The 27,492-nt window shown below is 39.9% G+C and overlaps 2 protein-coding genes across 15 annotated transcripts in view; both read left to right on the forward strand.

Moving 5' to 3' along the window:
- Positions 1–10,735, forward strand: part of LOC309694489 (nuclear receptor coactivator 2-like) — a 56,566-nt gene extending 45,831 nt beyond the window's left edge. For 5 of the 6 annotated variants that reach the window (XM_082514612.1, XM_082514616.1, XM_082514615.1 and 2 more), the window contains 10 exons: positions 8–193; positions 280–385; positions 468–636; positions 728–1,048; positions 2,865–2,942; positions 3,055–3,478; positions 4,200–4,446; positions 4,915–5,068; positions 5,169–5,243; positions 5,930–10,735. In XM_082514612.1, coding sequence (XP_082370738.1) covers positions 8–193; positions 280–385; positions 468–636; positions 728–1,048; positions 2,865–2,942; positions 3,055–3,478; positions 4,200–4,446; positions 4,915–5,068; positions 5,169–5,243; positions 5,930–5,941 — 1,772 coding nt within the window. In that variant the 3' untranslated portion in view covers positions 5,942–10,735. The remainder of the gene's footprint in view (positions 1–7; positions 194–279; positions 386–467; positions 637–727; positions 1,049–2,864; positions 2,943–3,054; positions 3,479–4,199; positions 4,447–4,914; positions 5,069–5,168; positions 5,244–5,929) is intronic. The other variant, XM_082514617.1, reaches the window with a different exon arrangement.
- A 2,882-nt stretch (positions 10,736–13,617) lies between these two features.
- The window catches only part of LOC309693204 (ATP-dependent 6-phosphofructokinase, platelet type-like), a 38,923-nt gene continuing 25,048 nt past the window's right edge, over positions 13,618–27,492 (forward strand). For 6 of the 9 annotated variants that reach the window (XM_082512221.1, XM_082512225.1, XM_082512224.1 and 3 more), the window contains exons 1-10: positions 13,618–13,859; positions 19,506–19,579; positions 21,585–21,662; positions 22,233–22,422; positions 22,526–22,691; positions 22,880–22,924; positions 23,416–23,524; positions 26,152–26,247; positions 26,814–26,906; positions 27,016–27,141. In XM_082512221.1, the coding sequence (XP_082368347.1) occupies positions 13,751–13,859; positions 19,506–19,579; positions 21,585–21,662; positions 22,233–22,422; positions 22,526–22,691; positions 22,880–22,924; positions 23,416–23,524; positions 26,152–26,247; positions 26,814–26,906; positions 27,016–27,141 (1,086 nt within the window). In that variant the 5' untranslated portion in view covers positions 13,618–13,750. Of the gene's footprint in view, positions 13,860–19,505; positions 19,580–21,584; positions 21,663–22,232; positions 22,423–22,525; positions 22,692–22,879; positions 22,925–23,415; positions 23,525–25,138; positions 25,235–26,151; positions 26,248–26,813; positions 26,907–27,015; positions 27,142–27,492 lie in introns of all 9 variants that reach the window. The other 3 variants (XM_082512222.1, XM_082512229.1, XM_082512227.1) reach the window with 1 other exon arrangement.

Consider the following 27,492-nt stretch of genomic DNA (forward strand, 5'->3'; position numbering starts at 1 on the left):
ATAACAGGAATGCGTGGCTCCATGCAGCAAGGTTGGAGTCCCCAGAGGCCCATGGGGGGCTCTGCAGGCCCAGTAATGGGCCAGGGAGTTGGACCTGGTCGTATGGTTCCCAACATGAATGCTGCACTCCCTGCAAGAGGCAGTGTTCCATCTGGATCCAGAGCCATGGTTAATATGCAGATGATGAGCAACGGTAAGAGAAAATGGGCAAATAACAGAAACTCTTCTCTCCTTGAATTCTACGCTGTTTCTGATATTCTGTGTATTTTTCCCCTGCAGAGTTGGACATGGCAACGCCTCCTTACCCTCAGCAGCAGGCTCCACCTAATCAGACTGCTCCTTGGCCAGACCGAATGATGATGGATCATTATGGAAATCCAAGCAGGTATGGCATAAGAGAAGAGTCATCATAAGCAGAAAATGAAGCACTGAATCTAGTTTGATAATAATGCCAACTTACCTTCCAGGCCACCATACAGTGTCCCCCAGGAGGATGGCATGGGGTGTTGCGGCACAGGGTCTGAGGGCCAGCCAGATGAAGGCACTCTACTGAACCAGTTGTGTTCGGTGCTAAAGGACTACGAGGGTCTAGAGGAGATTGACAAAATGCTGGGAATCCCCACATTGGCAGGACAGGTGAGCTCCTTTAAGCCACTCTATGCTAAACATATAACCTGTTTTGGAGTTTTGGTAAATAACATGTGAAGCACTTTTAACCACTCTACAGGGTCATCTGCCAGACCAGGACCAGTACCTGGGCTCCTCGGACCCAGCAGCTGGCATGAAGCCTCCTCTCTACAGTCAACACTATGCAGGTCAGGCAAGTTATGGTGGCATGCCTCCTGATGGTGGTTATCACGGCCAATCTATGGGAAGCCACATGGGGGCTCAGAGAATGCCGCACACATGTTATCCCCCAATGATGAGAATGCCTGGAGGTGCAGGGCCGAGGCAGGCTGGCATACGACCAGGGGGGCCTAATCCTATGATGCCCCCACAGCCCAATAACCTGAGGCTTCAGCTGCAGCACAGACTCCAGGCTCAGCTGGTAGGTGGCGCCAAATATTTGAATTTCACTCTTTTATTTTTTCCAGATTTCCAGACGTTTTACTGTACACAATATAACATTGATGTTGCAATACTGTATTACAGTGTTGGTTGTGCTCAATGCTTGATGACAGAGCAGTTACAGGTTGTGTAGGCGTTACTTGTAGCTAATAGTGCTTAACAAAAAGCTGAACATGGCATTAGTTTTGGCAGGTGGGCAGAGTGCAGCTGGCGGTGCTGATCCTTTCTTGGAAAGCACATCCTTCTTAGGGTGTCCTTTCTAAGCTGTGTCATCCTGCATACAGTTTCTTCTGCCTCTGCAAACCACTTTGCAACCCAGCTTCATCCTTTTCATGCTATTTCTGACATAGTCGATATTATGCCTGTTCTCACTGGTGCTTGCTCAGTTCTGGGGAGGGGGTTATTGCTGCTGTTCTTGCCTTAGTCTTGCCTTGCCATCCCATGTCAAAGTGCAGCGAGGTCCCAGAACAGAGCCATACTACTAAAGATAAAGTACTGCAGATGAAATATCAATCCAGTTTTTCTGACAGAAATGGATATAAGGACAATTATAATTAGTTACTCAGCATGAAGATTAGATTAAATTCAAAGATGTGACCTGGCTAATGTAACAAGTTCCTCCATTTGGTTCTTTTTTCTTTCTGATTCTCTTTGTTGCTTAAAAAAGCCAGCAATTATTGCTGCATGCAACTGGTGGTTGGAGCAAATAAAAATTTCAAGTAAAGTTTGTCTTGTAAAGCAACGCTTTTATGGAAATTCAGTACAGTGATTGTGATTGACCGTTGTTGTTGTTGACCCCAGCAGTCACCGGGTTTAAAAGGACATCAGTTGCTTTGCAGACAGTCAGTTACATATATTTATAGTCATGTCCATCCCTTAATGTCACCTAAGTACGATCACAGAAACAAATCTTTTCCTTTCTGTAACTACAAACTGTTTCATATGATTCAGTCATGAATCCTGGCAAACCAGGCATTGATGTTTCATTCAAGCATGAAACCTCATTACCATTTTGAAAAAGAAAAATCTGATTACAAAAGATGCCTCTGAGCCAACAGGGTTCACTGAGTTTGAACTGCAGCAGCTAGAAAAGCACAAATGTTTTCCAGCTTTCTGGCTTAATCAGCATTTTTTTGTTGCTTAGACAGTTGACAGCTGAAACGGCAAAATATGCACAGACAAATTCATACACATACCTTATACTATTAGCTGGTAACACGTTAGGATTTCTCTTTGAAAAGCTGTTGTTGTCTAATTTCTCTATGTGAAACACTTTTATTTTTTTTATTGTGTTTGTATTACTACATAAATGTTGAGCTTATCTAGATTTTCAGTTTTTGTTTTGTCTTAAATTTTGTCTACGCCAACAAAGACACAGCTGGTGTTTTGGTCCAGGCTGCCACCTGGTGGAGAGTCAAGGCAAAACGCTTTGTCCCTTAAACGTCACTGAAATTAGCAGCAATTAGCAGTTTGTTCAGATGTGTGGCACGACTTTTACACTTCCCGCTTTACATTTATTGTGCCAGCAGAGAAACAGTGAAGTTTATTTATAGAAGAAAACTTTTTTTCAAAACCCATCTGAATCAAAAATGTGATTTTAATTCTTTTTTTTTTTCTTTAAATGGGTTGCAGGTGAATGCAAAACTGCAAAACTCTTACAAACACCCAGATCAGTGCTTCAGTACTTGTGCACATCAGTTAATCATATGCATTGAATGTATTTTAAGGCATTTATTAAGGGCAAAATTGCAATATCATATTTTTTTTAATTCCGGGCTGCTCTGCCTTCTCTCTAGAACCGACAGCCAATGGTGAACCAGATGGGTGGAGTCTCCAACATGAATCTACCTCTACGGTCTAATGTACCAAACCAGGTCGGTTTGCCTGCACGAACACTTTATTCTCTTGTAAACACATGCTAAATATTATCAGCACAAATCATTTCCCTTTTTTGCTCCTTGCCTAAATGTGCATCTCCTCCTGCAGGGAACCCTCAACTCTGAGATGATGGCCCAGCGGCAGCGCGAGTACCTCACCAACCACCTACGCCAACGCCAACAACAGCAGCAGCAGCACATGCAGCAGCAGCGTGCCATGATGATGCGCACTCAGGGCATCAACATGCCACCCAATATGCCCACTGGGGGCGCTGCTCCTACGCCAATGCCCATGGGTGGTACCAACCCACGGCTCCCGCAGGGCAACCCGCAGCAGTTCCCCTACTCAGCCTCCAGCTACGGTACAGGCCTGCCCTCTCCTCCTCATCCAAGCTCCTCCAGCCCCTTCTCCTCCCCTCACTCCCCCAGCCATCATCTGGCTAGTCAGGGCATGATGGGAAATGTGGGAGGGCAATACAGAGGTGTAATGAGTCCGCCATCACACCACAGTCCCTTCCACTTCAGCAGTGCAGGTATATGATGAGAGCACAGCAACAGCATCTCAGTGGTCTGTGTGTGCTTCATGGAAGATGTGCTGTAGTTCTTTTTACTTTTTTTTGTGGTGGCGGTCTTTTTTTTCTTTTTTCATGACTGGGTGTTGGTGGAGGCTGCATGATTAGTTTTTTCCTTCTGCTGTCTTTTTTTTCTGTGCTAATCAACACAGAAGCAAAATTATTTTCTTATTATTACTTAAAAGAACAAGGAAGTCGATTTTTTTTTCTGTGATTGTTTTATTGTAACTGTCGTAAACCAATCACAAGGGGTGGGGTGGCTTGTAAAAGTTCTGTCAGTGCTGTCAGAACTGAAGTAAATGAATTTCATTTAACAAAAAAGATCTTCTGAAGTGAGGACAATACGACATGAGTATTTTGTGTGAATTTAATTTATTAACAATCTAGCTGTTGGTGAGTTTGGGCCTTTTTTCTTTCCATTTCTGGTTGGTCTTTCAGTTATAGGGCTCTCTCATTGGTGAATCAAAGATTTTGATGATTTTTCAGATACTGTAAAAAACTTTTCTCTGAGTCTCAGAGGAAAGGTCATTCTCATTTGTCTCAAATTCACTTTATCCTTTTGGTAAGATCTTCATATAATGTTGGGGTCTAACTAGTCCAGATTACCACCATCTGAAAATTATTATAAAGTCTTAGTTTTTACTTGTGTTATTGTAACTGTCTATGACACTCTGACGTGCAGGAATGAGCCAGCAGCAGCAGCAGCAACACCAGGATCCAGTGTCCTGTTTTCCATGCGGGGCCACCACGCCGCAGAGCCCCTTGCTGTCCCCCAGAATGGGGCAGGGTCAGAGCCCTATGTTGCAGCAAAACCAAGGTCCACCCCAAACCCAACACCAGGGTCCGAACCAGGGAGGACCTCCCAGCTACCAGCCTAGTGCCGACCTCAACGGATGGTCTCAGCCTGCCAACATCACCAGCAGCAACAGGTATTATGTGCAAATGCTTTTGAAATGTTGTGTTTATTTACAGCTGAGTATTTCTGTTATTGGCTTTTACAAGAGTAGATTTGCATATTCACAGTAGTAATCCTTATTTGGGGGCTTGTTTTGGCCTTCTGTTGTCCAAAACTAGCAGTATTAGCGCCTTTGTAATGTTAGTCCAGCTTACTTCTGATTGGCTGTCCTGAGGAAACCGAAGGCTTGAACAGCTGATGAGATGGTTTCTGTCCTCAAAGTCAGAGCTGTGTGTTCCTAAATATTATTATAATTGTTATTGTTTCCAAATTAGGGATATCCACACTAATTGCTGACATATAGAACAAAGAGTAGCTATTTTAAAGATGCACACATGGCAGAGAATAAGGAAAAGCATAATAGGTCTCAGTCATTTTAGTTTATTTTTCTTTTTTTTTAGAATTCTTTTTATCCTTTTTGACTCAGCTTGTCTTCTTTCAGTGTCTACCCCCAACAGTCTCAGTCTCACTACTCCACACAACCCGGTGGAGGAATGTACAGTGGCAACAACAACATGAACCTTTCCATGGGCAATAATAGCATGAACCCAATGTCTGGACAGATGAGCTCCATGGCCTCTATGAATACAGAACAGGTGCTTCATACAAGCTTACATTGTCACACCTAATTCTTTTTATGTTGTTTTGTCACACATGCAGAAGCTGTAATTGTGGTTGTTCACTATGAATTTGCAGGGCAATGAAAGCAGCCTTATCCTGGAACAGATAACAGGGATTGACATGCTGACTCAAGAGGGTGAATCCAGTTCTGTAAGTAATGCACTTCTTCAAAACATCTTCGTATCCTATTTGCACGGATGTTTCTGTAATACTAGCACAGGCACAGTGTTGTAAAACGTAAAAAAACATAGGGTGTAATACACAGTAATTGCTGCAGGTTGCTGGGAAATGTATGCTATAGGTGGAAATGCTCTGTGATGTGGCTGTACACTGTTGCTTAAAAGTGCACCCATCACTACACTATAAAAATAATGGTTTAACTCTAGGCTCAGATTTTGCCATCCTTAGCTTGGTATTGCCCCGCTTTCAGTCTTTAGATTTAAATTCATTAATTTGTGTTTAAAATGTGCACTGGAAGCCTTTAATGGCTGAAAATGAGATATAAGGTGTGGGTGAAAAATCAGTTTTTGTTTTGTTTTTGGTTACATGATTGGTTTTGATTCTGTGGAGTAAAAGTCTGTAATAACATAAAGACTGAAATTGAAATGCATTTGAAGTTCTTCCCCCAGAACAAGTAGAGATCTTAAAATGTTGAAAGCATTCAAATGATCAGATGGTCCTTGTTTATTAAACTGATACATCATTTGTTACCCTTTTATTGATCTTTTGTAATCAGCACTTGGAAACCACTTATGAGTGCAGAAAACTCAGTTCAGTTCTTTGTTATCAGAGTGACTGTAATTTAAATTACCTTGATGATTTTCTGTCTTCTACAGAATTTTTGCTGACCCCAGGCTGCAGTTGAGACGAGCAGTGAGGGAATCCATGCAAAAACACTGACACCCATTCAGCTCAGCTCACAGAGACGTATGAAGGACTTGATGAGAACACTGCCCCTCTGTCACACCAGGCAACTCAGAGGCTCTATAGCATGAGGACAACCGAGACATGTGCAAACTTCAGGACTACATTCACAGTGGGTTTAGTCATTGCTTAACATTTTATGCAAGAAAAAGTCTGACATTACAGGGAAACTGCCATCTGAACCATCCTGACAGCAAATGCCCAACATGAGGATAATCCTGAAAACCCCCAGCTATTTGTGGTTTTTAGGTTTTCAATGTAACTTATTCTTTGATTGATATCAGCTAATCAACATGTGGTATGTATCTGTAAGCTGTAGTCAAATCAAACACTGTATTCACAGTAATCAAACACTTAAGAGGACTTTTAAAACAGAATTTTTCTAAAAAATAGTTAATAAAAGTACTGAAAGGTGTTCTGTGTAGCATTTTTAAAAAGGTTTTCAAGCTTTGTTTTTCTTATAGTTTAAAAAGAAGTTTGGATAAGGAGGTTATATCTAGAAATGAGAAAATGTGAGTGTGTGTGCGTTTTTGGGGGGACGTAAATTTACAAGGAGGGAAAGAAAAGCACATACAGCTGTAAACAGGCGTAAAGGTTGTATTTCTACAACCTTTACATCTTAAAATTGATTTCAATACCTATGATATTCAGTTTTCCTGAAATATCCCCGGATTTCCTCTACAATTAAAACGGATGTTGTGAGGGTTTCAACAGTAATAGTATTTAATCAGACACCGGTAGCACATTCAGGGTTCATTAGGAGATATTATTTGAATTGCCATCAAGAAACGAGGTAAACTTCTCCACCTCTAGCATTTTTCAGCATGCTTTGTTAAGCTGGAGTTGGATAGAGCAAGCAACAAACTTATTCCTTGCACATTTTGACACTTTAGTTAAAAAAAATGCAAAGTCATGCTGTAATTTTCACTTTTTATTATACTTCCTTAAATTGGGGGCAAGTACTAAACATGTCCAAAAAGAGAAGAAGCTTGTCTATAATGAAAATGCTACATAGAGCACCATTTAAAAAAATAGGTAATTTGCAACTTGCTGAATTAAAATTTGTGTGGAGGTTATTGGTCCCAAGTTGCCCAAGTTAACACAGTCACACACACAGTGTTTGCTGTTTGAATGTCCTCTGGTCAGATCAGTGTATTACCAGAATTTTTTATGAGTCTCTGAGGTAACTATGATGGATTAAGTTTCTTGTGTGTGCGTGTGTGAAACTGAAACATAAGTGGCAGGATGATGAGTATAAATGAAGCCTCTGGATTATATCTTTTATGGTTCGGTTTTGGAGCCTAAGTGAAAATGACAATGAGAAGGTTTATGAAAGATATTTTATGGTTATTTATAGTTTTAAAGAAGATTTAGAGATTCTTTCTATGACAAAAAACAAAAGAAAACAATCAAGAATATCAAGAATAAAAAAATTCTCTCAAATGGTACATGTTGATGTCGATTTAAAATTAATATATTTCAACTGCTGTAGTTACAGGGGACCTGTCTCCCCATTTAATGACTTTTTGAATGAAAGTGAATGTGTATAGATAGTGTACATAGATTTTTAATATCCTTTTTTGCCCCAAGTGGTATTGTAAAGCAGCAGCTCGGAGTTTAGTTCAACAAAAAATGAGAGCGGAAATATTTTGTTGGTTAAATGAGCATCAGTAGATGAAGCTAAAGAAGCACTTAAAGTGAAAGTTTATTCACTTTTCTGCCCTGTTTGCAGGCTAGCCCTTTAGCTTTCCCAGCTACAAAATCACAAGCTATTGCTAGAATCCTGAAGCTATTTTGACAAACTAGCTAACCTATTTAGCTTTCCACTTAAGTAGCAATAATAATAATTTCTTTTTCTAGCTTTAAGATCTTAGTTTTCAGTAACTTTGTTTTCCTGGACTAACAAGGGTTTTGGTACAAAAAAAACCAATTGGCCAGTATTAGCGTTATAACATCTTAAATTAGAATGGTGTCACGTGGCTAAATGTTAGCATTAGCATTGAAAATAACGCTATTGTTATTTTGAGCACATTACTTTTTTCAGACCATTCTTGTCAGAAATACTTTTCCCCACTGAGATTTAACCAGTGAGCTTATTTCTGCCTCTAATGCAGCTTTGCCTCTAAATGAAAAGAAAAATGTGTAAAAGTAAAAAAAGAAAAAATCTCGACGCTACTGCAGCTCATTCTGAAATGACCCTTCAAGATCGCGACCTTGTAGCCTGCCAGAATGTGTCTTGCACTGCAGGTGTGTAGCTGAATCTTGGGTTGTGCTGAAGGGCAAATTTAACTGTTTCTTGTGTTGGGTTTCTGTGGTTAAAGTTGTCATCTTTAAGTCTCCATACTGTATGTATTGGTAAACAATGCAAACATTTTTTGCGCCAAGGATAAATCCTTACGTAAATGAAGAACTAGAGCTAAATTACTTTGTCCGTTTCACAAAGTTATAATGTTTTCAATCTAAATTTCTATAGACTGGACTTTTATTTTCCATTTTGATTCAATCACTTTGCAAGGTACTGTTCATTTAGGTGCTGTTTCGTGCGTGTGAGCTTGTAATTGTGAACAAAACTGACTGTAACTGGCAACATGTGTTTCTAGACTTCTTGGTCTGTATATGATCTGATACTCTAACAATGACAATATGATTGAGAGTATGTGAAAATACACACTGTAACACTGAAATGAATTTCACTGTAGCGCTTCTCACTTTGTTTCCACATCCTAACTTTTTAGCCCCAAAAATGTTGATGAACTGATGATGAACTGTAAGCCATGAGTATCCGAATGTCACACGTTGAGGGATGAACGACCACCTACAGTAACTGCTAATGTTTGATTTCCTCGTGTGACGTGAGCCTGCACAGGTTGTCACTCAGAACAAAATGGTTATTTATGGTTGCACTGTACTGGTATCTAACCTGACTAACATTGTTTTTGGTTTTAATGGGTATTAAGTGTTTTTTACATTTTTAGCACGCCCAGTTAAGCACATTGAGCTACTGTGGCCCAAGAATTACTGAAGTAATTCTAATGCAGGGCCATGTTTCTATTCAAGAAAGGCATCATTTCTGCCTTTCATAGCTGACAAAGTTCAATATTTGCCAATATTAAAAAAACAAAACAAAAACCTACTTGTGGAACTGGATATTATTTCGAATGATTTGTCGGAAGTGTTAAGTTTCCATATGAGTATCTGTTCACACCGAGCTTACTTTTTAGCAACTTTATCTTCAACTTCCCCCCCAAAAAGAAAAAGCTGTCATTGTTTTTGAAATTGTCTCAGCACAAACAGTAGTGTGAGAACGATTTAGTCTGAAATTGGGCAAATTTTAACTTCCGCTTTATAAGATCTGACACTTTTCAGTTCTCTGTGCTTGAGAAATATTTGGGGTGGAGGCTCAGTGTGAAGAGTTCCCATCTTGGGGGTTTTACATAGCACCACCTGTGTTTCAGCTTTACGCACAAAATGTACAATTTTACAAAATGCATGTTTGTCAGCCTGCAGATCGGGGTTTGTGTCAGGACTTGTTTTCCCCTGCTGTTTGTTTTGTCTTTGAAATTTGGCTTTCATTCACTGGTTTAGACATAGCCACTAAAGACTGCTCGATAGGATTTAGCCACTAAAAACTATTTAGTTATGTTTGGTTATTTTTTCAGTTAGCTTTAGAAAAAAGATTGTGGTTTCTGTTAAAACGCACCCTTCACATGTTGGAAGTGACCGGTCAGTGGCCCTGATGACATAAAGCCATGCATCAGACACCAAAGGACACCTTACCTGTAAATAAGAGACACCAGCATAATTTAAACCCTGGGAATCAGAACAGGAATCGATAACCTCTGTAATAGAACAGTCATATACCAGATGACATACGTCAGACATATGAATTTCCCTTTTGGATAAACTTATTCTTATATATGAGGGTAATATAAGAAATCTAAGATCCTTTTTTTTTTTTTTACCATTTAACTAAATTGAGGGTTTTTTTTGTTCATTTAAGATAGTTTAATATTTGATGTGATTTTACCTTCTTTGTAATTATGGCCATTATATTTTTTTCTTTCTTTTTATTTTGATTCAAAAGGTTGGGACAGGATCAACTGGTCTGTTATGGATGTATTTTGTGATTCTACCAGAAGGTGGCGCCAAAGTCACGTGTTTTAAATGTACTTACGCGACCTTGGTCATGCAAGAAACGTCTTACTTCTTGTGGGTTTTAAGTTTTGGGGATGTTTAAAAGAACCAGTGGAAGAGTAATCTCTGTCACTGGTAAAATAACCCCTGAGTAAAGCTTCTGGGTCAACCCTAACACATTTTTGCCTCCCCTTTCTTCTCTAATGTCAGTAAATTGACTCACTTCCCCTCTAAGAGTCATTTAAGGAAGTTACTTGCTCTGATTTTCTTGGGTTCTTTCTTTCCACTTATGAAATGTGTCTGACATCCTGATAACTACGCAGTGGTAAATTAGAGCAAAACAGAAGGAGAATGCATGTGTCGAAGAATATTTTTCTCATCGCTATTTGAAGTACCCTCTCTACTGTGATTTAACATCTCAGCTGTGACACAGTCCAGTGCATACAGTTCATTAATTATTTTCTTATGTAGAAGTCCGGACGTTCACACATTTTTATGCAAGCTGTCGACTCTAATGTTGCTTTTGCCAATGCTGCTTGTTAATTTATGATTCATGCCACTGTAAATAAATTATTTTTACTGAACTGAGCTGTGTCTTTGTTTCAATTTCATCCATAAAGTGACTTGTGCGGTCCCAGGGAATCCCAGTCTTTATATACTTTATATTTAACCTTAACACCACAACAAAACGTTAATAAATGTAAGTTATGTGGGATAAATGTGCTTTAAAATGTGGGTGGTGCGTAGCCTCTGCATGATTGATGGATACCCGAAGTGCCTTGAAATAGTGCTGACTTATGATCCCTTTCCATGGCCCAAAGACCTTTCTCCTCACCTGTTAATATCCTGGGAAAATTCCCCGAGCCCCGCACACCCCACTAATCAATGATCAGACACTGTTAAAATTCCACTGACATTTACTTTTAAAGTGTCAGTTTTTAGTTTCAGTTTGCAGTTTGTTTATTCTCGTATATCTGACATGCTGAGGGTAACACAGGAAATAGTTTGGCCGTGCAACTGTGTGACACATCCGAGAATCATGTGGCATCCAGAGTGGTTCCCTATTTAAGTTTGGACAAGTGAGGAACAGCAAAAATGTCACAACGGCACACACACCCTGCCTTCGTAAGGCTCTTTTGTTTTCTGCACAGGGAAACTTGGAACTGGTCCAGAGACCGGTGCACTCTGTGTGGCCCTTCAAATCTAATCAGGCAGCAGCAGGCACTGCCTTCTGTCCACCAGTATAGATATGAAAACTGCTCCAGCATACCTTCAGATAAATGTTTTTGTCATGAATCTAATATTATGAAATGTGGCTGGCAACAAGTGTGAGAAGTCACGTGGGGCTTGAGTAGATAAAGCCTATAGCATACAGAGGATTACTCAAGGTCATGGGATTCGTGAAAGGTCACCAATTCTATCTGCAGCGTTTTTATGATTGGATTAGAAATATTTTTGTTATTTCCAAATGTCTGAAATTCAAAATGATGATGTAGGGAATGATCCTTAAAAAACACGGCTCCTATAGGATGACATGAGAATATTAAGCAACGACAGGATTTGTAACTGTTTATTCTCTGGTGCTGCCGTTAGATATTTTCTCTTCTAATAATCTAATCTGCTGGTGTTACGTTATGTAAAATGTTCACGCTTTTGTAATACTCCACGTTTTTAGTGTTTGGATTACAAAGGAATTTATGAATTATTGCTCAAACTCTCTTATTTCCCGAATGAAGGCGCATATTCCTGGCTATAATTGGTTGGAATTTTCCATGGGACGTGATCTGGGTTCCTATTGGTGGACCAAGCTGTCAGTCAGACAGACTGGCTTTGGCTTTGGTTTCTAAGAGCGGCTCGCGAGCGCCAAAGAAGGGAGGAAAAAAGCGACGATGCATCACTCTGCTGTTTCTCCCAGACAGTAAAGTGGAAATGAGCTTTTAAGAGCAGAATTTAAGTTGAATAATTTATGTTGGGTTGTTACAGCGTCCCAGTTAATGCCACAAAAAAATTATAGCATTTATAAAGGGGTTTCTCGTTGTAAATGGCCTGCATTTGTATAGCGCTTTTCTAGTCCATAGGACCCCAAAGCACTTTACACTACGTTCAGTCATTCACCCATTCACACACTGGCGATGGCAAGCTACATTGTAGCCACAGCTGCCCTGGGGCACACTGACAGAGGCGAGGCTGCCGGACACAGGGGCCACCGGGCCCTCTGACCACCACCAGTAGGCAAACATGGGGTTAGTATCTTGCCCAAGGATATTTGACATGCAGCCCGGAGGCAGCCTGGGATCGAACCACCGACCTTCTGATTAGTGGCTGACTTGCTCTGCCACCTGAGCTACAGCCACCCTAAGGAGCTTGGAAAGAAAAGCGTCTGGACTTCTTTAAGTTGCTTGAGAATCCTGGAAATAAGTTTGAGAAATGAGGAACACTGGGTTACTCGTTATTTATTTAAAGGTTGTAATATTAAGACAAGTCAGTCAATGAAATGGTTGGGTGTGTCCTGATGCTACAACAAACAAACACACTATATCTGAGGTTTTTCATGAAGCATATTTGTTGTTGAATTTCAGTGAAAGGGTCGAGCAATTAATGGCTTCATGGCAATTTTCACTCTTTTTAAGGCCTCCAACAGCCCGACGTGGGCTCAACCCAACAACAGATGAATGGGAAAAAAACATTCCCTGGTCTGATGTATCAGGATTTCTGCTTTTGCTTGGTACAGCACAATTTGACTTTCACAACATGAAAGCATGGATTATTTCTGCCTTGTATTCTTGTATTAATGGTGGTGTTGTAATGATATGTTGGGGGGGGGGGCACACTTTTGGCCCCTTAGTATCAACTGAGCATTGTGTAAATGACACAACCTACTAGAATATTGTTGGTGATCATGTCCAACTCACAGTGTACCCATGACCAGATTCAATAGAGCGCCTTTGGGATGTGTTGGAACAGAGATAAGCATTGTTTGGGTGTCTATAAATCAGCAGTAACTGTGTGATGCTATTGTGTCAATTTGAACCAAAAGGATTGTGTCCAGCATCTTTTTTAGCATCTTCCATGCATGAAGAATTAGGAGAATCATAAAGACAGACTCACTGGCCACTCTTTTAGGTACAAGCTGTAAACATTATATAAACTGCAGATCAGCGAAAGGCACAAAACCTTCAAATTTCTGTAACAAAGTAATAATTTGTCATAATGATTTAGATGTAGAAAAACTTAACTTCCTGCGCATTTTCACTGTGACTCATCACCACACAGGAAGGCTGGATGGATTTCAGTGAAAGGGCTGAGCAATTAATGGCTTCAGGGCAGTTTCGCTCTTTGAAAGGCCAAATGGCCTCGTTTTGACCCCAGAACTTGACACTTGACCCCACTGCGCCACCGAAACCGCCATGCAGTGACTCACCTCACTAAATGTAGGACCTCTGCAGAGGGGGTGTGTATGATGAGAAAGAGGGCGGTAACCACTGCAGTCCTCCAGTAGTTCCCCTGTCACGGTTATTGACAGTATTACTGGTCGCTGCTTGTAGAAGAGTAAATCTAACATTTTTATTTAACAGGTGACGGGGGCCAAGGAGACAGAGATGGCTGGCGCATCGGCACCAAAGCGACAGGACACCCGGAAATTCTTTGAGAATCTATCCGGCGCTGGTAAATCCATCGCAGTGTTGACCAGCGGCGGAGATGCCCAAGGTAACTTAGTGAGGTTCCATTATCGGACGGCGCTCCTGCCCTAATGAAAATAGATAATTTCGCGTAAAAGTGCTGCCGAGAAAGCACCAGGAGAATAAACTCCTCTCTTAAAATATGCTATCAGACGTGTTTACTGAGGCTGACGTGGTAGTGGCACGCACTGCCAGAGTTAGGCTACTTTAAGTATAAGCGGTTCTTCCCCTAGTCTGGTTGTAGGGTTAATTTTACTCCCTACCTCTTTGTGGAGATTTGGAGAAATATGTTAGCTAGAGGCCTGTCCGACAATGGATGTATCCCCTCCAAGCTTGTCAAAAAGCGTGGTGGTCAATCAAGGTGCATAATTACATGAAAAAATAAATAATGCATTTTATTTGCCTTGTATATATTTATTTTTTCTTGATACCCATTATTTACAAGGTATTAAGCAAATCACAGCGACTATTACGCAACAGCTGCTCTGAAACCCTTGTCTTACACATTTTTCCATGGATGCTGCAGTAGACTATTTATAACCGCTTGAGGAGGTATGAAATAGTAGTAGTAATCACGACCTGCTGGAAAAAGATATGCAGCAGGGATGAGGGGGCCAGTTTGGAAAGCTGCAACGAAATCAACAAGTGTTCGCGGTAATTAAATAATTGAATCCTCTTACGTGGGGAGTCGCTCTCCTTATCATGCATTCTGCACCACTGCAGAATCTATATGGACTGTGTTCCTGTATTGATTGCCTGTGTCCTGCGTCCCTGTGCGCGTCCAATGGCACACGTATGATGTAAACAGCAGCCCAAAGCTGACAGTGCTATACACTGTGGTGTGCACTCAGTCAGGTTTCGCCACTGCTTTTGGTGGAAAAGCATGAAGTCCACAGCTCGTGATGGAAATTCTTATTCTTATTCTTATTCTTATTATTGTTATCATTAAAATCCCTATAATTTATCGGTTCAGGCAAAAGTTGACAACGCCATTAAATGTCATCTTATTTCTTTATATTAACTATGATTTTTGCAACTTCCCCTCATTTAAAAAAAGGGTCATGTTTCAGCAGAAATACACGTATTGTGTCACTGAAGATGAGTCGTGAGGAGGACCACCGTGAAGAAGCCAGACTAAATTACTCGTCTTCCGGCGTAACCTTTCACAGTAAAGGGTTTCCCCTCCCCTTTCCGCAGCAGGGCCTTAATTTTGAAAGAGACCTGCAGTGACTTCCTTTGTCCTTGAGTCACTGTAGTCATCCGGAAGTCACGAAGGGTTGAGTCGCCTACGTGAGGGCGAGCTGGTGTGCTGTGATGTGCAATGTGCAAAGGAAACGTAAATAAGTTACTGTTACTGTGTGTGGATGTCATTTTATCCGTAAAATTAGGTTCTATGACGACAGCCTAATATAAGTGGAACATTTTTAAAAAAAAAAAAGGTGAAACAGTGATTTTGGTATTTTTATGTGTCTAATAGCGTCACCATTCATTCATGTGATGTTCCAGAAACAGCACTAGAGTGTATTTATTGGACTTCTATATATCGATATTGGAGTGTAGTATCGGCTCTATGCGTGCAGTGCAGCAGCAGAGCCATTGTTGCCTTTGAGCCAGGCTGTTACATAACACACGGTGCCTATAGGCTCCTCTATGAGTGGATGAATATTTCGTTTCTCAGTTGTCTCTGCAGCAGAAGGCAGCACATGAGCACCTGTGTAGAATGTAATAGAGCCAGCCTCTGTAGGAACTATGTGTAGGAGCGCATACTCCTGGCAGCAGCTGAGATTTAATTATAACTACACTTGGACATTGTTCCCGGGGCGTGAAAATGATGCGCACACAGTCCCACTCACCAGGGTCAAACGATAGCAGGACTAGCTTTTGAATGCCTTTCCTGGAGAATCTCTCTGCAGTGGAAGCCTTTAACAGCCTCGAGTGTCTTTAAGGAGGTTTTTTCCCCGCTTGCCATTGTCACCAAGAATAATTAGGTTTGTTGTGATATAATAATCACATGTGGACAAAGTTTCTGATGTCTATGAGCACTGGTTCCATTTAACATTTCTTCTGAATGTGTATATTTTTACTACCCAGACATTAAAAATTAAAAAATACAAAACAAATACAAACCAAAGAAATGAACTGTAACTGCATGGTACTGTTATAATGTAAGACAGTGTAATGCTAACGTTTTAAGAATCATTAAAGAGGATCTTTATGCTTTTCCTTATTTCCAGTCAAACCTTCTGTGTTTCAGACAGTGGATGAACTGAGGATCTTCACCAAGGTTCAGATTAAGCCATATAAAGAATATGTAAACTGTAATTGAAGCAAAGCGTTTCTAATAGAGACTAAGAAAAAAAAACACAGAGCTAGAAATATGGCTGATAGGCCTCTTTTAGTGTTACTTAATAAAAATTCCCTCTTTCTTAAAAGCAGAAACAATCGGTAGTTTTGTGAAATATTTCAGGCTATTTTTCAGACTTTCATTTAGCAAACTTTACAGTTTTCTGAACTCACAGGAACATCGGTGCTTCATGTGCAATGACAATTTTTTGCCAAGGCAGATTTCCCGACCGCTGCGGAGAATACATGCCCAGACTGAGCTGGAGATGTTTAGTCATTGCAGCAGTCTGGGAGGAAATACTAACAGCATTTCATGATTTGTGATTTAATCCAAGAGCTCAGCTGGGACACGACACACACACTCACACACACATACATGAGATGATAAATGAGATGTACTCACGGTCGCTGATCGCTCTTATCTGTCTGTGAAATCCTTATTATTTTTTTCTTTCTAATTTTGTAAAACTCAATTATAGTATCACACAATTCAGCTCAATTTTACTCATTTGCCAGGTCCCCTCTGACCAATCAGCACTTTGCAGGTCTATTAGCAACACTAGCTCCAACACAAAAAGAAACACAGTATGGAGGCCTGGATGTGGTTTCAGCCTGTTCAGTGTTTGCTAACGAGTGCTGACAGCACGGTGACTCCCCCACCCAACCCCCACCCCGTAGTGCATTTGTCTTAGATGTCACCTGCCTTATAATGCTGTTGCTACTTCCTCTAGGTCAGCAGGAGTAGTTTTGGTAAAGGGCAAGATAATTAATTATTTTACATAAAAGAGGTAGTTAATGATCATAAATAAGAGAAGTGAGGAAAACAAAAACAAAGATTAGAAAAGAGATATTTTTAGTCTCTTATCAGAAAATTGCAGGCAGCTATTGATTTATTGAGTCATCCACTGACAGAAAAGTGAGTTTATGAATATTTGGATCATAAGAAACCCTTGAAAACCCCTCATTAATACAAACAGTCCTTGTCTGAATTAAGATAAGATAAGATAAGTTAAGATAAGATAAGATAAGATAACCTTTATTAGTCCCACACGTGGGAAATTTGTTTTGTCACAGCAGGAAGTGGACAGTGCAAAAGTTATGAGGCAAAAATTAGAATACAATAAGAATAAATACAGTACACAACTGTACAGAATAGAATAAAATAAAATACTATATACAGTAGAATAAAATAAAATAAATATACAATAAGATAAAAATAGAATACAAATACAAATACTATATACAACTGAGTAAAAATACAACGATGACAGAAAGGATTATTGCACTTAGTATTATTGCATATTGTATTATTGCATATGTATGGATGTGTGTGCTTGATCAGTTAAAGTCTTCCTGCATATGATAGTTTTGAGATACAGTATTTTTATACATTATTAATACGTTTATTTTATTAGTTTGCTTTGTTTACCAAATTATATTTGAACATTCATCAAACACAAAATGATGTGACTTGAGAGATCGATATTAGCCACTGACACTGACACTGTTATCTTATTTGCTAATAGCCTGATATCAGTCAACAAGGCTGATGTCAGCCTGTTCATCAGTGCTTCTCTATCTAAAGCTGATTGCCCATGCAGTGGCTGCCACTTAAACCATTATTTCTGTCTGTTGCAATCATTGCAAGGTAAACAGAAAACTTTGTTTATAGTTATCTGCAAAAAATGTATGATTGCACACATTTGACTGATTGCAATGCCTTTCCAGAAGAGTTCATGTTCAACTTTGTTTCCCCCAGCTAAGCCTTTGTTGTTTCGCTCTGGCCCTTTGCCATGGCCCCGTTGGCTCTGCCAAGCTTAGTGAATTGAGCTCTTGTAGTAATGCCAAAATCGTGACATAGTCATCCAAGGAGTAGACCCATCCCATACGCATTCTGCAGACAAGGGCCAGTAAAAGGGATGGGTTGTTTACTCCATGTGGTGTGGGAAGAAATTTGGCGAGGTGGTTAAGTTGGCAGAGCGTGCTAGCTTGTGCTTGCTGGGCTAAATTCTGGGATGCATGCAATGCCTCACCAAACTGGGCTCACTGAGATCTAACATGCTCGTCATTCCAATGCTTTTCCATAAATGGCTAATTAATTCTTTATCCCTATTTTGAATTTTTAAAGTGACCTTTTCTTTTTTTACCAGTCATCTATGTTCTCTGTGCTCTTTATTAATTGCTATGCACTGACCCTATTAGATTGATTGATTAGCTGATGGAAAGAAGAAATAATCAATAGCAATTACGATAATGATTCAGCCACTTCACGTGTTAATGGCATAAAAAGCCAAGAGTCAGCTGATTCAGCGTCTTGTTGATTGGATGTCTTTTTCAGAATAACTTAAAACTGTTTATTATTAAGATAAGATAAGATAATTGTAAATTACCCATTTCTGAGACAAATAAAGTCTATCTTAGCTTATCTTACCTTTAATTTGGTAAATAATCAGTTCACTGATAAGTCAAAATTCAAAGATGAAACAGTGGAAGATGGATTTGTTATTTTCAGCCCAGGCTGATACGTAGAGCTTGTTTCTTTTTTTCAGGTTCTCTTATTACACCTAGCGTTAGGATCATTAAAGTTTTATTACAGCTCTTATTCTGTATGCAGGTTGCGACACAGAATCAAAGTAACATCAATACCACCTTTATTCCTTCTCTCAGCGTTTTTACACATCAGATATTTCTCGTCATCGTGCTTTTATGGGAGTCTTCGGTGATGTAAAACTGCACCTTCACTGTGACACCAGACTTAGCTCAAGGTTTATGTTTTGTTCTGTCTCTAATTTCACTAAGTGCTCTTTCAGACCCTTCTATGTTTTGACACAAAATCCTCAGAGGGATTCTCACTTGCAGTCTCCTCTCCCTGTCTCCCTGTTTTTTCGATGGCGTTTACCGCTCCTGTTATCTGCTGGTCTGTCTAGCTTTCTGCCACGCCCTGTTTGTGCTGCTGCTTATACAATCACATTTATGGAAACATCGTTTATTTAGTTCACTGACAGATCTAATTTCTTAAATGTCAAAAGCACCTTAGAATAAGACCGACATTAACTACTTTCTACCTCCAGTTTCTGTGTCTCCCACATCCTCTGAAAAGGTCAAACTGCTGCTAGTCGCTGCGCTGCAGTTTTAATAAACATGGCGGTTCTTCATTAGCTGACACCAAAAATATCTTTAAGACCAATTTGTCAGCATGAAAAAGAACCTGGGTAGGCTCGCAGTTTACCGCAGACGGACATGGTTAATTTCCCAACCTGTCAAACATGATATGTGAGAAACACTGTTTGTTTCTGTATCAACCCCAAACTCTTTTTTTCTCTATTTCCAGGTATGAATGCAGCTGTCCGGGCTGCCGTGCGGATGGGCATCTATGTGGGAGCAAAGGTCTACTTCATCCATGAGGTGAGGCATGACTCAGGCTTTAGACATAGCCCCAGGAGAGTCTGCAGTGTCTGTCACATCACACGGTGAACTAAATTAGAACTGACGAGTCTTTTTTATCGAGCTGTGATTGTCTGTGATACAGCCAGCAGGACTCAAGACTGCATGTTGCTCTGCTTTTGTAACTGAATTTGACCTTAAGGAGTCATTCAGGTGGCTGCAAAGTCTCAAAACTGAAAATGTGAATTTCATTGTTTTATTTTTCTATTGGGGTTAAATGCATCGCATCTACGGGGTTGCATAGATATAATCTTTGGTGTAAATTCACCACATTGTGTCAAATCAGGTTTCATGAAGAGAAACGCAAACATGCCACAGACAAGTCATTGTGCTGTTACTGCCTGTTGTTGCAAAACAAATTATATTTTGTTCACTCAAATTCACCCAAGAACCTCTGTACACATAAATATCAAAAACTGCACAGTGTTGGCAGCCCACCACTTCATTTTTGTCTCCTTAAGCTGTTCTGTGAAAGCTGTTCTGTTCCAACAGATTTAAGCATTTCTCACCTCACTTCATGCTGTTTAGGTGCTATTTTGAAAAGATTACCTTAAATCAGCCACACTGACTACAGTCATTGTTTATGGCTCTGGTCGTTAAGCCTTTGTTTTTCAGTCATTAAGATCTCCCCATTAATCCCTTTACAGGTAGTGACCTTGTAGTGACCTCCACACTTGTCACACTAAAATGAAAGTGTTGCCCTTGGAGTGTCTGTGTGTGAACATTTGATTGAAGTGGAGTGTATTGACACTTAAAACTGTGTCCACATGGAAATTTGAACCCACTATGGGCTCGTTTTGTGTTTTTAACCTACTGGAAGCAAGGGCATGGATTTGGATACAGTATGTACTCTGACCAGCTCCAACATAAAACCACTGGATCATAAATTTTCTACTGGAAAACCTTGAGCTCTGGCATTCATGTGAATTTTACTTTGACAAGTGCCGCCTACTGTTTGGGCTCTATCACAGATCACACCTACTGTAACAGTATTTGAACTTAAACGTGCTGCCGATGGAAATAATGATTTGATAGTGATAGTAACTGTAGTAACTCCTTCTTTCCTGAGTCTCTCAAAGTCATCGATATTGAATGCCTGAGGATGTACAGTATGGCAAGGCAAGGCAAGGCAAGTTTATTTGTATAGCACAATTCAACAACAAGGTGATTCAAAGTGCTTTACAGAGACATTAGAAACAAGAACAAATAAAAAGCACGATTTAAAATTGATTAAAACAAGCAAATAAACTAACTAACTAATTAACAAACAAACAAACAAACAAACAAACAAACAAAACAGTATATAAAATCAAAACAGATAAAATCAGAACAGTAGATAAAATCAGTAGTTAAATGTAAGTTTTGAAATTTAAGCTTAAAGTGTGGATTTGGTGCTTTATTCAAATGCAGCTGAGAACAGGTGAGTCTTCAACCTGGATTTAAATAAACTGAGTGTTTCAGCTGATCTGAGGCTTTCTGGGAGTTTGTTCCAGATATAAGGAGCATAAAAGCTGAATGCAGCTTCTCCGTGTCTGGTTCTGATGTGCAATTTTAACTCGACATGATGCCATGAACGACGGGGGCAGACAGACGTGATCTGGTCTCAGTGTAGATATAATTGGATTACAAAGGGCAGGCTTCATCCTTCACTTGCCACACTGTCATGTCCCCATCAGCTTCAAATAACCACTGGGCTGTGAGTAATAACAGCTGAGTGCCACAGTGCTTTTATTTTGGTTTGGGACCATCGCCTCGCAGTTTTAATCCCTGAACACAACACAGCAGTTCCCTAAAAAAGCTCAACCTGACCCACAGGGTTGTCTTCAAGTTCCTATTGAGTTTTGGTTCAATTTAAAAATACCGAGCACTGTCCTTCATTTGTCAGTTAAAAAATAAAACTTTTTTCAGCTTTTGCCAAGTTATCAACAATCCGGTGAATGTCTGTCACACTGATTGCTCTTCTCAGGGTTACCAGGGGATGGTGGACGGTGGAGACAACATCAAAGAGGCGAAGTGGGAAAGCGTCTCCAGCATGCTGCAAGTGGTGAGCAGATCAGTGTTCAGCTCACACACACCGCACATTTCTTCTTAATGGGCTGTAAACAGTGAAACAAACTCAGTCTGCTTTGAGAAAAATACTGTGTGTTGTAAATACTGTAGACATTTTAGCATCATTAAAAGTGTTTGGTAAGAAAACCTTTGTAGTACTTATGCTGGTACGTGTTGTCATAGTGGACATGAGTGACTTTTACTCAAAGGGACACAGGCAATAATGCTTTTAGCTTGCAGCTTGATGATACTGAAGTAGCTTGCCATCGCCAGTGTGTGAATGTGTGTGTGAATGGGTGAATGACTGAATGTAGTGTAAAGCGCTTTGGGGTCCTATGGACTAGAAAAGCGCTATACAAATGCAGGCCATTTACCATTACCATTTCAAGGAGACCTTTTCACTGATGAGTGAACAGTGGGGATAAAAGATCTCGTAGGTCAGCGATACTGGAAAAAATACAGTCTAAGAGGACACAATGTCCTAAAAAGAAGCCAAAAGAATCTTTAAAAAATTTAAAAAATGAAGAAAATCATGACAGGTTATTGTAATGTTCGTTTACTTTAGGGTGGAACTGTCATCGGGAGTGCCCGCTGCAAAGATTTCCGTACCCATGAGGGCCGCCTGAAAGCTGCACACAACCTTGTGCAGCGTGACATCACCAACCTGTGTGTGATTGGTGGAGACGGAAGCTTGACTGGGGCCAACCTGTTCAGGGAGGAATGGAGCAGCCTGTTGGAGGAGCTCCTGCAGCAAGGTGACTCCTCACAACAGGAGGTTTTGTTTTTAACTTTAACACCAGGCTTCCCTGCTTTTACAAGTTTAAAGGGAAACTTTCTCCCTCCTTGTTTTTTGTTTAGGTTTGATCGATGAGGAAGCGACCCAGAGAAACTCCGAGCTCCACATTGTCGGTATGGTTGGCTCCATCGACAATGACTTCTGCGGCACTGACATGACCATTGGCACCGACTCGGCCCTGCATCGGATCATTGAGGTGGTGGACGCCATCATGACCACTGCCCAGAGGTGAACAATTTCTGAGAGAGGTCTTAATAGAAAAGATATAAACTGTGGTTTTTTTTTACATGCTTCAGTGTAGGGTAAAGGTTGGAGTTCCCCCTCTACTGAACAAATTTAGATCAACCCACTGAGTTTCAGCATAAATGCTCTTTTTTTGTTTGTTTTTGACATTATTTCTGTTTGTTTTTTTATAGCCACCAGAGGACGTTTGTCCTGGAGGTCATGGGGAGACACTGCGGGTAGGCATCTTTTATTCCACACACACATATACATAATATTGCGTGACATCCACTTAGTCTTAGTGGCCACAAAATCATATGCTTGTAATCAAATTCTTTAGAAAGCATATTTAAGACTTTGAAAATGTCGAATGATAAATGTGGAATGTTCAAATACCGACAAGTGAGTCAGACTCCAGCTAAAATGTCAAAGTAGTATTTTATGCAGATACATTGTATGTACCATGGTCCAGAAAATTTAGCATTGTCAACAGGCGAAAAATCGACTCTGTTCGGAATCGAACCCACAACCTTTGAATTGCATTGCACGTTGACTGGAAGTCCAATGGGCTGTCCATTATGCCACAGAGCCTGCTGTTTAGGCCTACTGATAAGGTTAGTGAGTGGAGTGCATTCTGGCTTTAGTGAGATTTCAGTGTAGCAAGAGACTAAAAGAACTGTCTTTAGTGAGAGCTGAAATGTATGATTTTATAAATTGTGTATGTGTGCAGATATCTGGCCCTGGTCAGCGCCCTGGCATGTGGAGCAGACTGGGTTTTTATCCCAGAAATGCCTCCTGAAGATGGATGGGAAGACAACATGTGTCAGAAACTGTCCGAGGTGACAAACACACACATACACACACACTGTTTTCACTGTAGTAGCTTATGTTTTAATTAGAGTGGATAGTTTTCTGTCTTTGGCTAGGAGGACAGAAGTAATTTAGCTAAGCAAGTTTCTAATAAAGATTTACATGACAGAAAATATGTTAGAATAATTAAGCAAAAATCTTTATTTTCTTGAAAATACAGTGTAAAAAGTGAGAACAGTAATCCCTGTCACAATAAAGAAACTTATAAATGACATATTGGAAGGTTACAGCTGTCAGAACTTAGTATAATGTGTAGAAGTGCTTGCTTTGATGTACGTCAGGACATCAGCACCCACAGAATTTTACCAGTTTCTCACAATGCTCTGAGGGGACCATTCTCCAGTTTTCATCCAGTCTTTGCCACAGAATTGTGACTTGTGTGTGGAAGCAGACATCTTTAAACTTCCCCAGATATCCACAGTAAAGCAGGAGTCCCTCAAATTCGACGTTCACTATAAAATCGAACTCACATTTGAACTGTTTAACTATTAGTTGTGCCACAAGGGCTTCTATTTTTACACGTTTCAGCTTGACTCACATGCTGCCTTTTCATGGATTTAATTTTAAGCATCTAAAGTAGAAAGTTTAATGTTTCCTTTGAGATTTTTTGTATAATGAGAATCTTTATAGTTTTCCCCTGTAATAAAGTGACTCTGTTGGCACTTGAACCCACAAGCTTTGAATTGCATCTGAAGAAAATCATTAGAAGTCTAATGCTCTATCCATTGCGCCACAAAGCCTGCTGAATGCTGGCTGTTGGGTCATTAAGCAAACCTGCAAAACTCAACCCAGAATCTCCAAATCATTCGATTGTAATCTTAAACCTTCCTATAAGTAAACTTCAATTTAATTTCAAGCTGGAAATTAGAGTCCATAAAAGCAGTTATGACTGAAAACTAAATGGCAGAAGAATTGGAGAAAAACAGGCCCTTGAATGGCAGCCTCTGATGGGATTAAGACCTACAAACTTTGAATTAGAGCTCAACTGCCAACTGGCAACACATGAAAGACTACCATTAAAGTTCATTCTGTGTTTAGTGAACCTGAATAACTAACCAGTTTGGTGGTTACACAGTCCCAGTTGATCAAGATGCTTCGTGCTGGGATGACTAAAATCACACTGGCCAGTAGCTAAGATGTAGCAGCACTTGGTCTATAACAAAGGTTCTCCACACACTTTAATAAAGTGGCTCTGGTGGGATTTGAACCCACACACTTTGAATTGCATCTGACATGATCTAGCTAGAAATCCAATGCGCTATCCATTGTACCACAGAGTCTGCTTGAGTCACTGTTGCTTTCAGTTCAAGTCTGTTCATACATTAACAATAGTAGCTCAGGAAATTGGGTTTTGTAATGGCAGTTAGTTAAGAAAGTTATATGGTAGAGCCTGACTCTTGTGGCCGTCAACCCCACGAGCTTTCGATTACATCTTGACTCTTTGCCAGTCCAATGTGGCCACCACATAAACACAAGACTATTCTAATGTTTATCACAGACCATTTGAAGACCTGAAGAACATTGTTTTGTTTTTTTTATTTTCCAGTCAGTCTCATATGGTTAGCATTCTTGTTATTGTCCAGATTCGATCTCGAGGTTCCAGGTTGAACATTATCATAGTTGCTGAAGGCGCAACTGACCGACAAGGACAACACATTACCTCTGATTTTGTAAAGGATGTGAGTAGAGCTGTGTTTCAGACTGACACAGAGGGGAACCAGAAGCTGGACCAGCTGGTGGATATAAACATGAAAATGAAAAACTACAGCAGAGCAACCTTTCTGTTTTGAATCCAAACATTTGCCACATGCCACACACATAGGAAAGGTTTCATTGTGATATTATAGACATTCATGTTTCGGTGTCATGGTTTCTTTAGCTCAGTAGACACTGACATTGAATGACTCAAAACTCAAGAAGTTTATTGTCATTTCATATTGTGTTACCCAGCCTGAAACGAAATACTGTTTCTCACCAGCCTCTGCAGTGCAAAAAGCAATACAGTTTAAAAAGAATAAATACAGTTTAAAATGATCTGATGTCTTAAAAAGTTTTTAAATAAAAGGGAAATATGGTGTTATAAAGTGTACCCTGTAGTGCAGCTGATTGACTGTTGATGGCACTAAATGTATATTTCAGCCAAATTACAGCAAAGAGCAAAGAGAAAGCCTACCAAACAAAAAGAAATTCCTAAATTTAAAGTTTTCAACAAATTCAAAATTGTCTTTTAGAAATGTTTTATGAGAAAGGACCAAATATGTGAACACTGCATGTAAACTGAGCTGTAAATAAAAGAAGGTTCTGCAGTCAACTTTAAACTAACCCTGCTGGCTAACAGCAATAGTATAAGTAAATTATTGATGTATCTCTACAGCACACTGCTTTTCATGACCAGTTAACTTCACATATGAAGCTTCTCCCAAATTGTGGCAAATGTCTGCTGATGAAGGGCAACCTGTTGGTGCTCTTTGGAAACGCAAAGGTCTCTCAGTAATTAGCGCTCAGACTTATCCTACGTTACTGGTTCCAGCTTTTGGCAATGCAAAACATTTTCTGTCATGTTTTAAACTGCCTTTGCTTGTTTATATCCCTCTAGAATCGTGCTGATAAGAAAAGGCTGAACATTATTATTGTAGCCGAGGGTGCCATAGATCGCCACAACAAATCAATAACCCCCGATTATATCAAGGATGTAAGTACGGTCACGAAGCCTGGCCGATACATGGAGCCACAAATTCTCCCTCAGAAGCATGGGCCACTGTCTTTCGTGGTTTGGATGTTGGTTTCCTTCACCATGGGAACACACCATTTCGTGTCCTGTATGCTGTTGTATTTCGTTCTTTTTTACACAAATGTTCATATATCCATTTATGAACCATTTATGGATGAGCTGTACGGTTCTCTTTGCACCCTGTATTTTGCTTTATGCCTGTTCACTTTGCATGTGTATTACATGACAGGAGATGTTTTGCATGATTTCTCCTTCTTATTTTTTTCTTTTGGCATGTCTTTTCTTGTTATTGCATGTTCCTACGAATGTTCTTGTTTATTTTTAAGATGCTATATAATCCTGCTTTATATAATATTACATTGACACTACATATTTAGTAGAAATATGATCACAGTCTTCAGAAATTTGGAATTTTTTAAAGTGAAATCCTAAATATTTTTTATAGATATATTGTATTTAACTGGAATGGCATATATTTTTAAGCCCTTTATGCCAACTAATAATTCATGTTTACTATTCAAAACCAGCTGGTAGTGTGCCGCCTGGGTTTTGACACCAGGGTTACTATCTTGGGCCATGTGCAGAGAGGTGGAACACCCTCAGCGTTTGACAGAATCCTGGTAAATAGCAATCAATAAATAAGACTCATATTATGGATTGGTGAAAGTCAAAAAAAAAAAAAAGTTCTGTGCTCATTACTTCCCTCTGAATGAACTTTAATCTTTGCAGGCAAGCCGCATGGGTGTGGAGGCAGTGCTAGCATTACTGGAGGCATCTGCAAACACCCCGGCCTGCGTCGTGTCTCTGGTTGGCAACCAGGCTGTTCGACTGCCACTTATGGAGTGTGTTCAGATGGTAAGTATGTTTGTTTTAGAGACAGATATGAGATTGTTAGGTTTTATAATAAAGGTCAAAGGTCAATCATCAGAATCAGAATCTTTCCAGTAGAGGAAACTGTTTTGTTGAAGAGATGTGGGTAGAATTTAGAAAGAGATGAATTTTGGAAAACAAAAATACAACAAAAGCCTCAAGTTATATTGGTCTTTTCACTTGTCCTAATCTTCTTTCGTAGCAGGAGTCACACAGAATTATGTGTAAAGGCGACTCTGGTGGAACTTGAATTTTTGAATTGCATCTGAAGGGAACCACTAGAAGTACAATATACAAAGCCCAATGAATGACTAAATTCATGCTGGAAAAAAACTG

This window comes from Aulonocara stuartgranti (genome assembly GCF_965226115.1).
Source record: "Aulonocara stuartgranti genome assembly, chromosome: 18".
NCBI classification, from domain to species: Eukaryota; Metazoa; Chordata; class Actinopteri; order Cichliformes; family Cichlidae; genus Aulonocara; species Aulonocara stuartgranti.